General features: G+C 40.0%; 2 protein-coding genes across 3 annotated transcripts; one reads left to right on the top strand and one right to left on the bottom strand.

The window, feature by feature from the left end:
- mogat3b (monoacylglycerol O-acyltransferase 3b) lies at positions 1-3,292 on the top strand. Its single transcript, XM_006802180.3, has 8 exons — positions 1-81; positions 520-610; positions 759-866; positions 1,270-1,340; positions 1,724-1,928; positions 2,229-2,403; positions 2,478-2,662; positions 2,746-3,292. The coding sequence occupies exons 2-8, from the start codon at positions 529-531 to the stop codon at positions 2,898-2,900; spliced, it is 981 nt and encodes a 326-aa protein (XP_006802243.1). The 5' UTR covers positions 1-81; positions 520-528; the 3' UTR covers positions 2,901-3,292.
- Positions 3,293-3,416: 124 nt separating this feature from the next.
- Positions 3,417-11,152, bottom strand: srrt (serrate RNA effector molecule homolog (Arabidopsis)). 2 transcript variants are annotated; one of them, XM_006802178.3, is made up of 20 exons: positions 11,051-11,152; positions 10,089-10,207; positions 9,744-9,872; positions 9,516-9,662; positions 9,166-9,354; positions 7,316-7,485; positions 6,964-7,145; positions 6,784-6,891; positions 6,540-6,693; positions 6,279-6,427; positions 6,113-6,174; positions 5,932-6,010; positions 5,618-5,809; positions 5,358-5,528; positions 5,075-5,228; positions 4,578-4,771; positions 4,171-4,327; positions 3,972-4,064; positions 3,769-3,871; positions 3,417-3,653 (listed from the first exon to the last, which is right to left on the bottom strand). In XM_006802178.3, exons 1-20 carry the CDS (start codon positions 11,150-11,152, stop codon positions 3,578-3,580), a joined length of 2,730 nt encoding a protein of 909 aa, XP_006802241.3. In that variant the 3' UTR covers positions 3,417-3,577. The 2 variants fall into 2 exon arrangements, with proteins under 2 accessions (XP_006802241.3, XP_006802242.1); XM_006802179.3 differs by having other exon boundaries at positions 3,758-3,871; positions 11,051-11,134.
- Positions 11,153-11,386: the final 234 nt, after the last annotated feature.

The raw sequence follows: 11,386 nt of genomic DNA, 5'->3' as shown, positions 1-11,386 counted from the left end.
GTCAAAGTGCATACTGCTGATCTGCGGGGAAGCAACGAATCTACATCCATTCATATTAACTTTGGAATTAACTCTACTAAGGTAAAATACAACATTTTATGGAACTTTGCAGCATAAAAGTTGTTTTTGGTTAGGGTTAGGTCGTGTTTTACGGCGTTACTAGGCTGGACTGCTAATAGTTTAATTTTTCAGCAGGTTAAAAAAAATCTAGCGTGTAAATTTGCCTGTGAGCTTGTTCATAAGTGAGTCATTTGATCAGGCTCCTGCATGCCTGCCAATGTTTCAAGCCTCTTTCTTCCCTAAAGGAAGTTTAAGAGTACATGCTTATGTGCTGGTCATCAATGAAATCTGTTGTCTGTCATAAAGTCATCTATTTAAAATTTTATGATCTTGGATAAAGCCACTTTTGTCGTTTCAAAGGCCATACGCTATACTATTCATTACAGTCGTGACCTTTACTAAATGAGAGTCCGCATTAAAATGTTATTGATAGCTGAAAAATGATGGTTTGGCCTCCAGGTTGCAAGAATGACTCGAGAAAAAACTCAGCTGAAGGAGTTTTTAGAGTCAATAAGTGTTCTGCAGTGGGTGCTAAGCTTTCTCCTCTTGGGTAAGAAGTTGCCATACTATCCTTTTTAACGATTTCCTAACAAACATCAGTGTATTAATTGCATTATTAATTAACTCATAAAATAAATCTCTTGCTCCTTCCCAACTCCAATGCTGGTCGACATGGCATGAAAAACATCCATCTCCAGGAGTGGCTTGTATCATACTGATGGTGTATCTTATGTTTACCTCTCTGTGGCCGCTGTCTGCTCTCTACTTTGTATGGTTGGTGATGGACTGGCATAAACCCGAAAGAGGTAAAGAAATTCAAGTATGCATGAAAATAGCACAATCGTGTCCAAGTCTGTGTTATGTAGAACTTCCAAACAGGTGTGCACACCAATGAAGCAGCAAAATAATGACGATACAAAAAACAAAATATGCAGTTTATACAGTAATAAAAGGCAAACCTTTTAAAGTGTGTAACAGCACACTCAAACATTATGATTTACAGTATATGCATGTATACTGGCTACATTAAACAGGTTTGCTGCTTAAAAATAGCTTTATTTTAGTTTTATCATTGTTTTTATCACTCTTAGTATTTAGTATACAATTTCTGCATACCAGTGATCACATCAGGATACTCTTTAGCTTTGCTAACATGCACTGTGAAACTGGGACACTCAGTGTTTCTTAGGTTTTCAATGTCTCCATCAGGGGGCAGAAGAACGATGTTTGTGAGAAAGTGGAAGGTATGGGAGCACATGAGAGACTACTTTCCTGTTAAAGTAAGTTTAAATCTGGCTCTTTAAATCTGTTTACAATTGCTTGCAACACACAGATGCTTACAGCTAATATTTTCAAAAATCTCAACAAACCCTAAGAAATGTCCAACTGAATTCCATGTTGGGATGTTTTTGGGGTACGGAAAGATACATTTTTACTCCAGTGTACACTTGAAACTCTGGAAACCTAAAATGCTGTTATTAGTCTTTACAAAGAGCATATTATATTTGAGGCCCTCACGCAGGGCACGCAGTCAAAAGCCTGCAAGAACAAGTGTCTAATCTTTGCCTCAGTCAGATGAGTGAAAATGGGCATGGCTGTTTAACAGCAGCAACATCCGTGATCACATTAACATTAACCCTCTTGTGTCAATGTTCTTTCTTAGCTGGTCAAGACAGCCGAGCTGAATCCAAACAAAAACTACATCCTAGGTTCTCACCCACATGGCATCATGTGTACTGGAGCCTTTACCTGCTTCAGCACGGAGAGCTGTGGCTTTGCTGAGGCATTTCCCGGGGTGCGAGCCAGCCTGGCGATGCTGGCGGGCCTGTTCAGGATACCATTCTTTAGGGACTACATCATGAGCGCAGGTATTTATAGCATGTTTTAGCAAGGGGACTAAACTACTCCGTTTCTTAGTCCGAGAAGCATTTTGCATTAGGCCAAAACAGCAGTTTATTGATCATACTACAGTATACAGTTCATGTTCTGCAGAAAAAAGTGATTTTACTTTGTGGAATGCAAATGGAAGAAAGAATACCTACATGTTACTGATGCAAACTGAATTTGAAAGCCTGTTGACAGTGTAGACCTGCATGTTACAGCTTAACAAAAAAGTCCCTGTTATGTTCCTGACCTGAACTACTGACGTTCTTACTCTGTCTGATAAGGACTTTACCCAGTCAGCAAACCAAGCCTGGTCCACCTCCTTTCAAAAAGCGGCAAAGGGAATGCAGTGGTAATTGTGATAGGGGGCGCTGCTGAGTCTCTGGCATCCTCTCCCGGACTCAACACCGTGGTCATGAAGGAAAGAAAGGGATTTGTCAGACTGGCCCTTGAGTTGGGGTGAGAATTACACACTAAGAAAGAAAATATATAAATATGTAAAACACTGAAACCTGAACTCTGACCTTCCACAGTGTTGATCTGGTGCCCGTTTATTCATTCGGGGAGAATGAGCTCTACCAGCAGGTGATTTTCGCAGAAGGTAGTTTGTGTCGCAGGTTACAGGACTTGTTTAAAAAAATCATGGGTTTTGCACCGTGTCTCTTTGTCGGTGAGCGCTTTGTTCTCATGCCCTACAGGACTCCAATCACGACTGTTGGTGGGTATTTTATTATTCTTTAAATAGCCAATACCACTTTTATGTACTGAGCCCATTTTATTCTCACACTGTACTCTTTTCAGTGGGAAGCCCAATCTCAGTGCCAAAACGTGTCACGCCCACAGACGAGGAAGTCGACCATTATCACAGACTTTACATGGAGGCCCTTTCCAAATTATTCCACGAACACAAGGTCAGCTGCGGACTTTCAGAAAATCACGAGCTTCGGATAATTTAGATATTTTGACATAAACTGTTTGCACCAAATACGACTTGGACTCACTATGGATCTGATGTGATGAACCTATATTAACACTGAAGGTTTCCTGTGATCATCAGTCTATAAAAATGTGCCTGTATTTAAAACTGCTCATCACATGTTTTAAATAATTATGATGTGAAGCCTTTATGTGGCACCACTGTTTGTATGGAAAACACTGGAGGATTATTAGTTTAATCATGTTTGGCAATAATTTTAACAACATATGGAAAAAATATTTCTCACGTGTTTCTGAAAGCTGTACATATTTGGAATGATTCAATTATTATCTCATAACATGACATACTTTTCCTTTTTTGTTTGCATTATTAAAACAATCCCACTAGTTTTCATGAACAAAAGAAAAAAATCTTACTGGATATTGTGTTGTTTTGATGTGCTGTGTATTATTTAAGATCCACAAAAAAATTATGATGCACTTTGTCACAGATTGCTTCTTTTTATATCAGATCGACTCCACGAGTAATTTAATACTTATTACTGTAATTTGATCACAACTTTATTAATGAATCTGTTTACAGCAGTTCTGGTTGCACAATAATTACAAAACAAGCCTTTTAAGAAAAGAAATAATCTCATTACTCCAAAAAGCAGGGAGAACACAACACTGGTAAAGAGCAAAAGATGTGAACCTTCTAAAAGAAGTCCATATCATCTGGTGCATCCAGGTCGCGGTACTCAATGATGTTGCGTGGGTCACCTCGTGACATTCTGCAATGGATGGCAATGCAGTAGAAACGATCTTTTAAAGGGAATTTCAAACTTCCACATTAGCAGAAAAAAGAAAATGTTTGTAGCAAAATAAAGACACGTACAGCGGTCTCACCTGATGTTGCGCGGCTTACCCAGGTAGTCAGCTTGTCCGCGGAAGTTGTCATAGTTGCCTCTGCCTCCACCATATTGGTTGGGTGGATAAGGAGGCCCACCAGCTTCAGAAAATGATTTTAATTTGAAAAAAGAAAAAGTGTTGCGGCTTGACTGGTAAGCACATTTTCATTTTTAGTATAAAAAGGTAAATTCAGAACATACCACCGTAGCCCATCAGAGGAGGACGAGGCTGTGCAAAGCCCATTGGACCCTGAGGACCTTGGGGAGGAAACGGCATACTGGGACTGAGCAAACCTGCAGAATGAAACAGGCTCAGTGTACCTTTTTCTTACTATTCTGTTTATCTCTGTTGAAGAATATCTGTAGTTCTGGGTTTACTAGACAAAAATCTCAAACTGACCTTGGCTTGGGCCTGGAAGAGGAGGAAGTTTCATCTCTGGCAGTGATGGCCTCTTGGCATCCATGAGGAAATTGTTGAAGAAACTAACCTCCTTTTTCACTTCTTCAATTTTATCCCCATGTTTGTTCAGGATGTGCTTCCGTACAAACTCTGGACCCTTGAATTTGATTTGAAATAAAAGAATTTAAAAAAAAAAAAAAAAAATATATATATATATATATATACACATATATATACACACACATACATATACACACACACACAGAAATAATTCTTGATTATTATTATTTTTAAATTAAACAGAACTTCTAACAAAAACTACTGGTATATCTCCTTTGTGTTTAATAAAATGCATTGACTGTGGGCATGCTGTACAGTCCTGAATACTATTCATTCCAAGTGCCAACCTTAAATTTCTTTCCACTTAGAGGGCAGAGCCATTTATCTTTTCCCAGTTCTTGTGTGTTGGCAGACACAAACTTCTCCACTTCTTCTTCAGGGTCCTTGCGGCCCATCTTCACCCCCTCTTCTTCAGACAAGACTTCTTTTAAACTAAACAAGGGGGCCAACTTCTCCTCCATCATTTTCTCCCACTGTTGCACTGTTGAATGAGGTGATGTCATCTTATCGAATTCTGAATCAACACTAAAACTTTAAAATCTCCACTTTAACTTTCTTTTGCAATCTGCATTGCCTACATTTGACATTTAGCCACTGTTTATAATAATAGGTGGCAAAATAGTCTAAGCACAGCAAATGTTTAACTAGCAAACACAACAGTTAAAATTCACATCAACTCCAGATGTTGGAAGATTCATTTTCACTACAGCTGAGTCAACATTTACTTTTTCATCCCAGAGGTCTCCCTCTGTGTCACGTATCATGAAAAGGGAAGAACACTGACCTTCTCCATGTGTGATGCGGTTGGGAGGAATGGGACCACGTACATGAATCATGCCGCATCGGTTGGGCATTTCATCCTCACTGGGGTATTCACAGGTGTTGTAGTAGTCAACTGAGTGCACAACACGGAGGTACAAGACCAAACGATCCAAAACCTGAAACAACACATGGCAAAATTGGCAGGCCTAGCACAGTGAAGATACAAATGGAGAAACCTACTTTTAAAAGAGAAGATCAGATGGATATTATATCGTAAACTGTTCTACGTGTGGTAATGTAATGACCTTGACAAGTTTGTCATCCCTCTCAACAGTCATCTCTGAAGGGTTTCCTTCCTTGATGCCCTCCTCAGAATCCATTCCACTCCCGGAGCCCAGAAGCTCCTCCTCCTCAGCACTCACCTCCTCTATCAGGTAATCGGTAATATTCTTCAGGATGGGGTTCTGCGCTGGCAACTGTGGAAATAACAAAACCCCACAAATGATGATGATGGTCGAATAACTTGAGAAAAATCGGTTATATTGCATGAGTAAAGGTACTATACCTCACTGCTCTGCGCTTCTTCCTGGGACTTGTTGCTCCAAAGTTCCCCTTTCTCATCCAAGGCATGAATGAGCTTGGCAGCCAGCTTGATGTCATTGCGGAGAATCTGCTTGTGCTGAGTAATGCCATTAACATTACGCACCCTCCGAGCCAGGTCCCTGTTCACCCCCGGTGCCAGTTCACAGTCTCGCAGCTGTGAAGGGTAAAAACAGACTGGTAAAGGCCTCAGCTGAAATTCGAACGATCTCTGCATCTCTAAAACCACCTGCAACACAAAGTTATAGCAGTGCCAACACTTATGCCTGGTGCACTTACCCGAATGTTCTGAAGGTTCCAACAGACCTCTTTGATGTTGACGCTACGGTCAAAAGTCACCCAGCAACGTCTGAAAAACCTGAAACGGTGCAGGTTTCATGTCAAAGTAATGAGTGACTACACTAATCCAACCATTTACACTTTAGTGTAGCAAATAATGCCAAGTTTTAATTTTTCCTACCTGCGCTCTGGATGGGGATCAGACAAGCAAACACGCAGAAACCCAGGGTAACGTCGACACAGCTGAGAAGAAAAAGAAACCACGCTCAGTTTAAACCAGGACACGTATCTGTTTAGTGCACTTAAAAATCTGGATCTGATAGGTACGCTTCTTTTATACAACTCACAGCAATAATCTCAGCCTTGGAGATGGTGGGAGCGATGCTTCTCATGAACAGAGAGCAAGTCCTGTGGAGAGGCCGTGGTCTAGGAGAGTCATCTTTGGGCTTTTTCTCTTCCTTCTTGTCCTCCTCGGAGTTCTCCTTAGGTTTCTCCTCTGGATCATTAGACAGGAAAAGGAGATTTATTTGATGAGTGCTAAATCACAGAAAGATACATATTATACTCCTGAAAATGTATAACCAGACACTACAGGCATGATTTCTCACCTTCACCTTCCTCTTCCTCATCCTTGTCTTCCTCTTCCTTTTTCACTGGTTTGTCAGAGCAGTTAGAGTTGGAGTCTGAATCTGAGTCCGAGTCACTCTCTGAGGCGCTGGCTTCATCATCGCTGTCCCCGCTGCGCTTCCTCTTTCTTCTTGGCTAAACAATCAAATTGAAAAACAATCAGGCCAGTTCAATTTATTTATTTCTCTTGGTAAGAACTAATTCAGCATCAGAAGGAACACTTACTTTCTTAGGTTCAGGAATTTCTTTTGCTGGTTCTTTCTCTGCCTCCTCTTTCACATTCTCTCCTTCCGCTGTGGCAGCTTTCTCTGCGCTGGCTGAGTCACTACCCTCCTGTGGCACAGTTCATTGTCATCCACAGAGCCTCGTGAAATGTCTACCGCCTGTCTAACAGAGCACACATACCTTCTCATTTCTGTCTTTCTCCACTGGTTTGCAGTCACTACCCAAAGCTTTGAGGTCTTCTCTCTTGGGAACTTCAGTGCCCCTGGAAATAGATGCTGACTTCTCTCTGTCTTCTTCCTCTTCAGATGGCAGATCCAAGATGCGAAGATCATGGTCTGTCCCCCCTTCCATTTTTATCACAGCTGAAATGCAGAAAGAACGTTATGGTTCAGCCATAGAAGTACTCTTCTAAGTACCGTCCATGCAATTAGGTCAGATCAGTTTTGCTTTTATTGTAAAAGCAGACTTAATTGTAGATACAAATGAAAACTCCACAGGTCAACAATGCTCTTTAAGTTGTTTGAGACCTCACCTGCATCCAGAACTTTGATGATGGCTGGGGTCTGTTCAATGTCCAGGGAGACATTATCAAACCAGCCATTCTCCATTAGGAAAATGAACACATTCAGACGGTTGTGCAGAGCCCTCTGGGCCTCTGCCTTAAGTCGTCTGGCCTCGTCAGGGTGGTACTTGGATCGGAACCTGTGTCCAGAGTTGGGCGTCCACAACAGATTGGGGAGAGAATGATGGGGGTTGGGATGAGCAGGAAGCAAAAGTTAGAAAACAAATAAATATTACAAGCCTATGTTATATCTGTGTATTTTACACTTTTTTTTTTTAGTTTCTTCTAATCACATTTTTAACAGAACATTTATTCTGAATACGGTTTTTTATGTTAAACAACTCCAATTCAATAAGCAATTTAGCATATGACAAAACTTTAATTTGTCTTCAGTATATCCTAGTTATTATAACTTTCTGTAATTCCATGTTTTGACTGTGGTCTTTATAGCCAATTACTCCACAATGTTAGAAGATTTGAGATTAACTCACCAAAAAAGAAAGAAAAAAAAGCAGGAAAAAAAAAACAACAGATGATCAAATTAAACATTTACATATTCAAAACGTCACATTCAAAATGTTAGCATTAAGTGGACTACAGTTACCTTTTGTTCTGCCAGTTTAATAACAAATAAATACAGAGAGCGGGGTCTCTTCTGTGAAAGTGCGCTCCACTTCACCCCAATGGTGTGTCTGTATGCACACAAATTCGGTTTTGGGATTTGATCCGAATATAAAAAGAAAATTGTGTCGAAAAAGGATAAAACAAGAAAAAAAAATTTCCGTGTGCGGACGACTACATGGCTGTCTATCTAAAATCCCTGTTACTGTGTGTCTAAGAGCAACTGCATTGTGCGCAGTGCATGCCCTGTCTGTCTAAGACCGATTCTTGCGGATGAGCTCCACTTTTTCTCATCTTGAAAAAAATCGTCGTCAACGTAGTAGTCGAAATGAAGGGAAGAAAAATGGGTTATGACAAAACAGAATCATTTTGCATGATACCTGTGAAACAAGTGTCAAAGCATTAACAGACAGCACACAATTATGAATCTTGTGTTACTCCAAATAAGACAATCAACCCAAGGAACAAAGACGTTTTGGTCAAAGCACCAAATGATGACTTTAAACAATTCAGTTACACGAGACTGACAATAAACAATTAACACACATTAATTCCTAGATTTTTTTTCTATACCCAATGTCTGACTAGTGATAATATTTGTATTCCTGCCTAAGGAACTATGGATATTTATGGATAAAAAAAATTAAACTCCTAAAATACATTTATAACAAACATAAACTAATGTTGAAATTGGGTTGATTTTCTTATTTTGTCAACAAGTACTGTAGCAACAGTCATTAGTTATAAATTAACTGTGTGTGCCTGGTCCTTGTACTGGGTGAAACTGTCATACCAAACGCCTTTCCTCTCCTTTTGATTTGTGTGCATTAACAGCACCAGAGTTTAACAAGAACGTAACGGAGATGGCATATACATGCACCTTGTTTTAATGTACCAATTTCATTAGCCATCGATTACAAATAAAAACATCATCTGAATTTTTGAATAGAAGTCTAAGATAAACCCACCAAAAGGACCAGACTCAGCCTATTATATTTGCCTTTAAGTAGCAATTAAACCTAAAATGATGAAAAGGCCAATAAAGAAATAAAGAGCCAATTACATTTGGTGAGAACAACAAAAAATAACAGCTTAAGTAATGCTAATGGATCTGTCAATGCAATAATTATATTATGACTATAATAAAGAAATTATATTCTTGATAAGGGCTTATGTAGTAAAGGCATCTAAGATCGTACCACTCTTCATCTTTATGAGCCAAAAAGAAGTCCTGCATCTGCTGTCGCCGGAAGTCGATCTTGTACTCATTGTAGCGTTTGACGGCCTCAGTCTCATCCACAGAATCATCTAAGGACAGCAGAAACTCCTTAAAGCTCTTCATTATTGGAGGAGGAGGACCTAAGTCCAAGTCGTGGATGTTACCAAGCCTAATGAAAGAAAGATATGTTGGATGGAGCTTTGACTAGCTAAGAAGCTAGTTGGCAAAAAGACATATCTGAGGTAACAACATTAAAAATATATTTTTTAATGTTATGTTAAAGATATGTAAAGTAACATTTAACTTCAAAACTGAACTTAAATTAATTACCTGGCCTGAATGGGGATGCCTTGATGAGGCTGCATGAGGTGCATGTCCGGATGGCCCCAATGTTGTGGTGGTCCATAGCTGGGCCCTCCTCCACCACCATAACCCAAGTCATACCCACCACGGTAGGGGTCTCCACCATGGTCATCCCTGCCAGGAACGGATAAGGGGCTTTAAGTAAAATAAGAGATGGTTACAGAGATTGTGCAATAGTAACATTGCAAATCCTACCAGTCTCTTCTCATGCGTTTCTGCTGGGGACTCATGTCGTGTCTGGGTGGGGTAAATCTCTCCCTTCGACCTCTATCATAATCCCTGTACTCTCCACGACTTCGCCGCTCCCTGCCTCTATCCCACTCCCTGGGCCAATGATCATAATCAGAGAAAGGAGAGAAAACATGAGGAAAGAAAAAAAGGTAAGAAACACACAAGTCTATCTTTAATATCCACTTTACTCAGTGTAAGAGCAGCAAAGAGCTACAATTTATTAGCATTTAGCTGTTCATCTGAATATGATTTGGCTGTATCAGGTTTCACTGAATCCGGCTTGTGCCCAATAGCATCTCTCTTTCTAACCTGTCATTCCAGTCATCTCTGCGCCGGTCCTCTCTCTCTCTTGAACGGTCATAGTCACTTCTCTCCCGTCTGAATTTGTCCCTTCTCCTGCGATCATGGTCATCATCACTGTCTCCCATCTGCATGAAGAAAGAAAATCCAGATCACGTGTAGTATCCATTGATTATTATTAAGATGGCTACAAGCAGAATCGTTTTAAGGAAGGCTTTACTTTTTATATTAAGACCTGATAAGTGCAAAGTTTATGATTTACATCTCCCAAGAAGAAACTGCTCTGGTGTAACACAACTCAAAACACATGTGCATCTTCCTTTTAAGTGACAAGTCAGTAAACCATGTCAGCAAAATGCCCCCCATGAAGATTGTTCTCGTTGAATATTGTTCTCATTATAAGCCAGGGAAACTGTTTCCTTTATTTTGTCTTCAGTATGTGGGGTTGCCACATGGAGACCGGGACGGTACTTATAACAAGTGACTATTAATATTTGACCTTCTAATTCAAAAGGATTTTGGTGACGGCAGTCATTCAAACAAAGGGGACCGTGAACAAGGAAATGCAGATAGTCTGTCACAGACGACGTGCGTAACTTGCCGTAAAGTGATTCCTTTGTCTTGCATAATAGCGATCATTGATATAATCAGACTGGGATTTACAAAATTTACAAAAAGAAAAAAAAAACAGATCAAAAGTAGTAGCTATCCGGAGATAGGCCACATCAGTCAAAGGCCACATCAGTCACCCGACCTGAAAATTCGTGTTTCAGGGCGAGTTAGGACCCTCGATAATGCAGCCATGTATCGTTAGCCACTACGCTAGCTGTGTGAGTTAGCTGAAAATAAAATGAAATAAATAAAATAAAATGAAATAAACTGAATTACGGTCCCATTCTACAGACCTGTCTTATTCTAAATAACAGACCAACTGATATAACTGAGGAAAAGTCAATAAATTACGATAATACCTTAACAATTACTCGTCTGTATGGCGATCTCGTTCGTCTCCCTCTTTCTCCGTAGCCTTCACGTCTTCTTGTTCTTCGCTTGGAAATTGGTGAACTAAACATGGAATTAGCGCCACCACCTGGTTTGGAGTGTAAGCCACAATTTATCACCTCCGCCTAGGTAGCGTTTACGTGCGTGTCATTCTTTTTGGTTGTAAACGCAACAACTCGAAAAGTTTTGAATGACTTTTATACTGGGGTCACGTGACCAAACAATTCAAATTTGGCTTACATCCTCCAAGGTCTTCAAGGTCAAATGAATGATTTATTGGTCAAAAATGAACAAAAATCCTTATA

Source organism: Neolamprologus brichardi, chromosome 10, assembly GCF_056152115.1.
Source record: "Neolamprologus brichardi isolate AB-2024 chromosome 10, ASM5615211v1, whole genome shotgun sequence".
NCBI classification, from domain to species: Eukaryota; Metazoa; Chordata; class Actinopteri; order Cichliformes; family Cichlidae; genus Neolamprologus; species Neolamprologus brichardi.
Note: the sequence above shows the minus strand (reverse complement) of the source record. Positions and strands in the feature narration are given on the sequence as shown.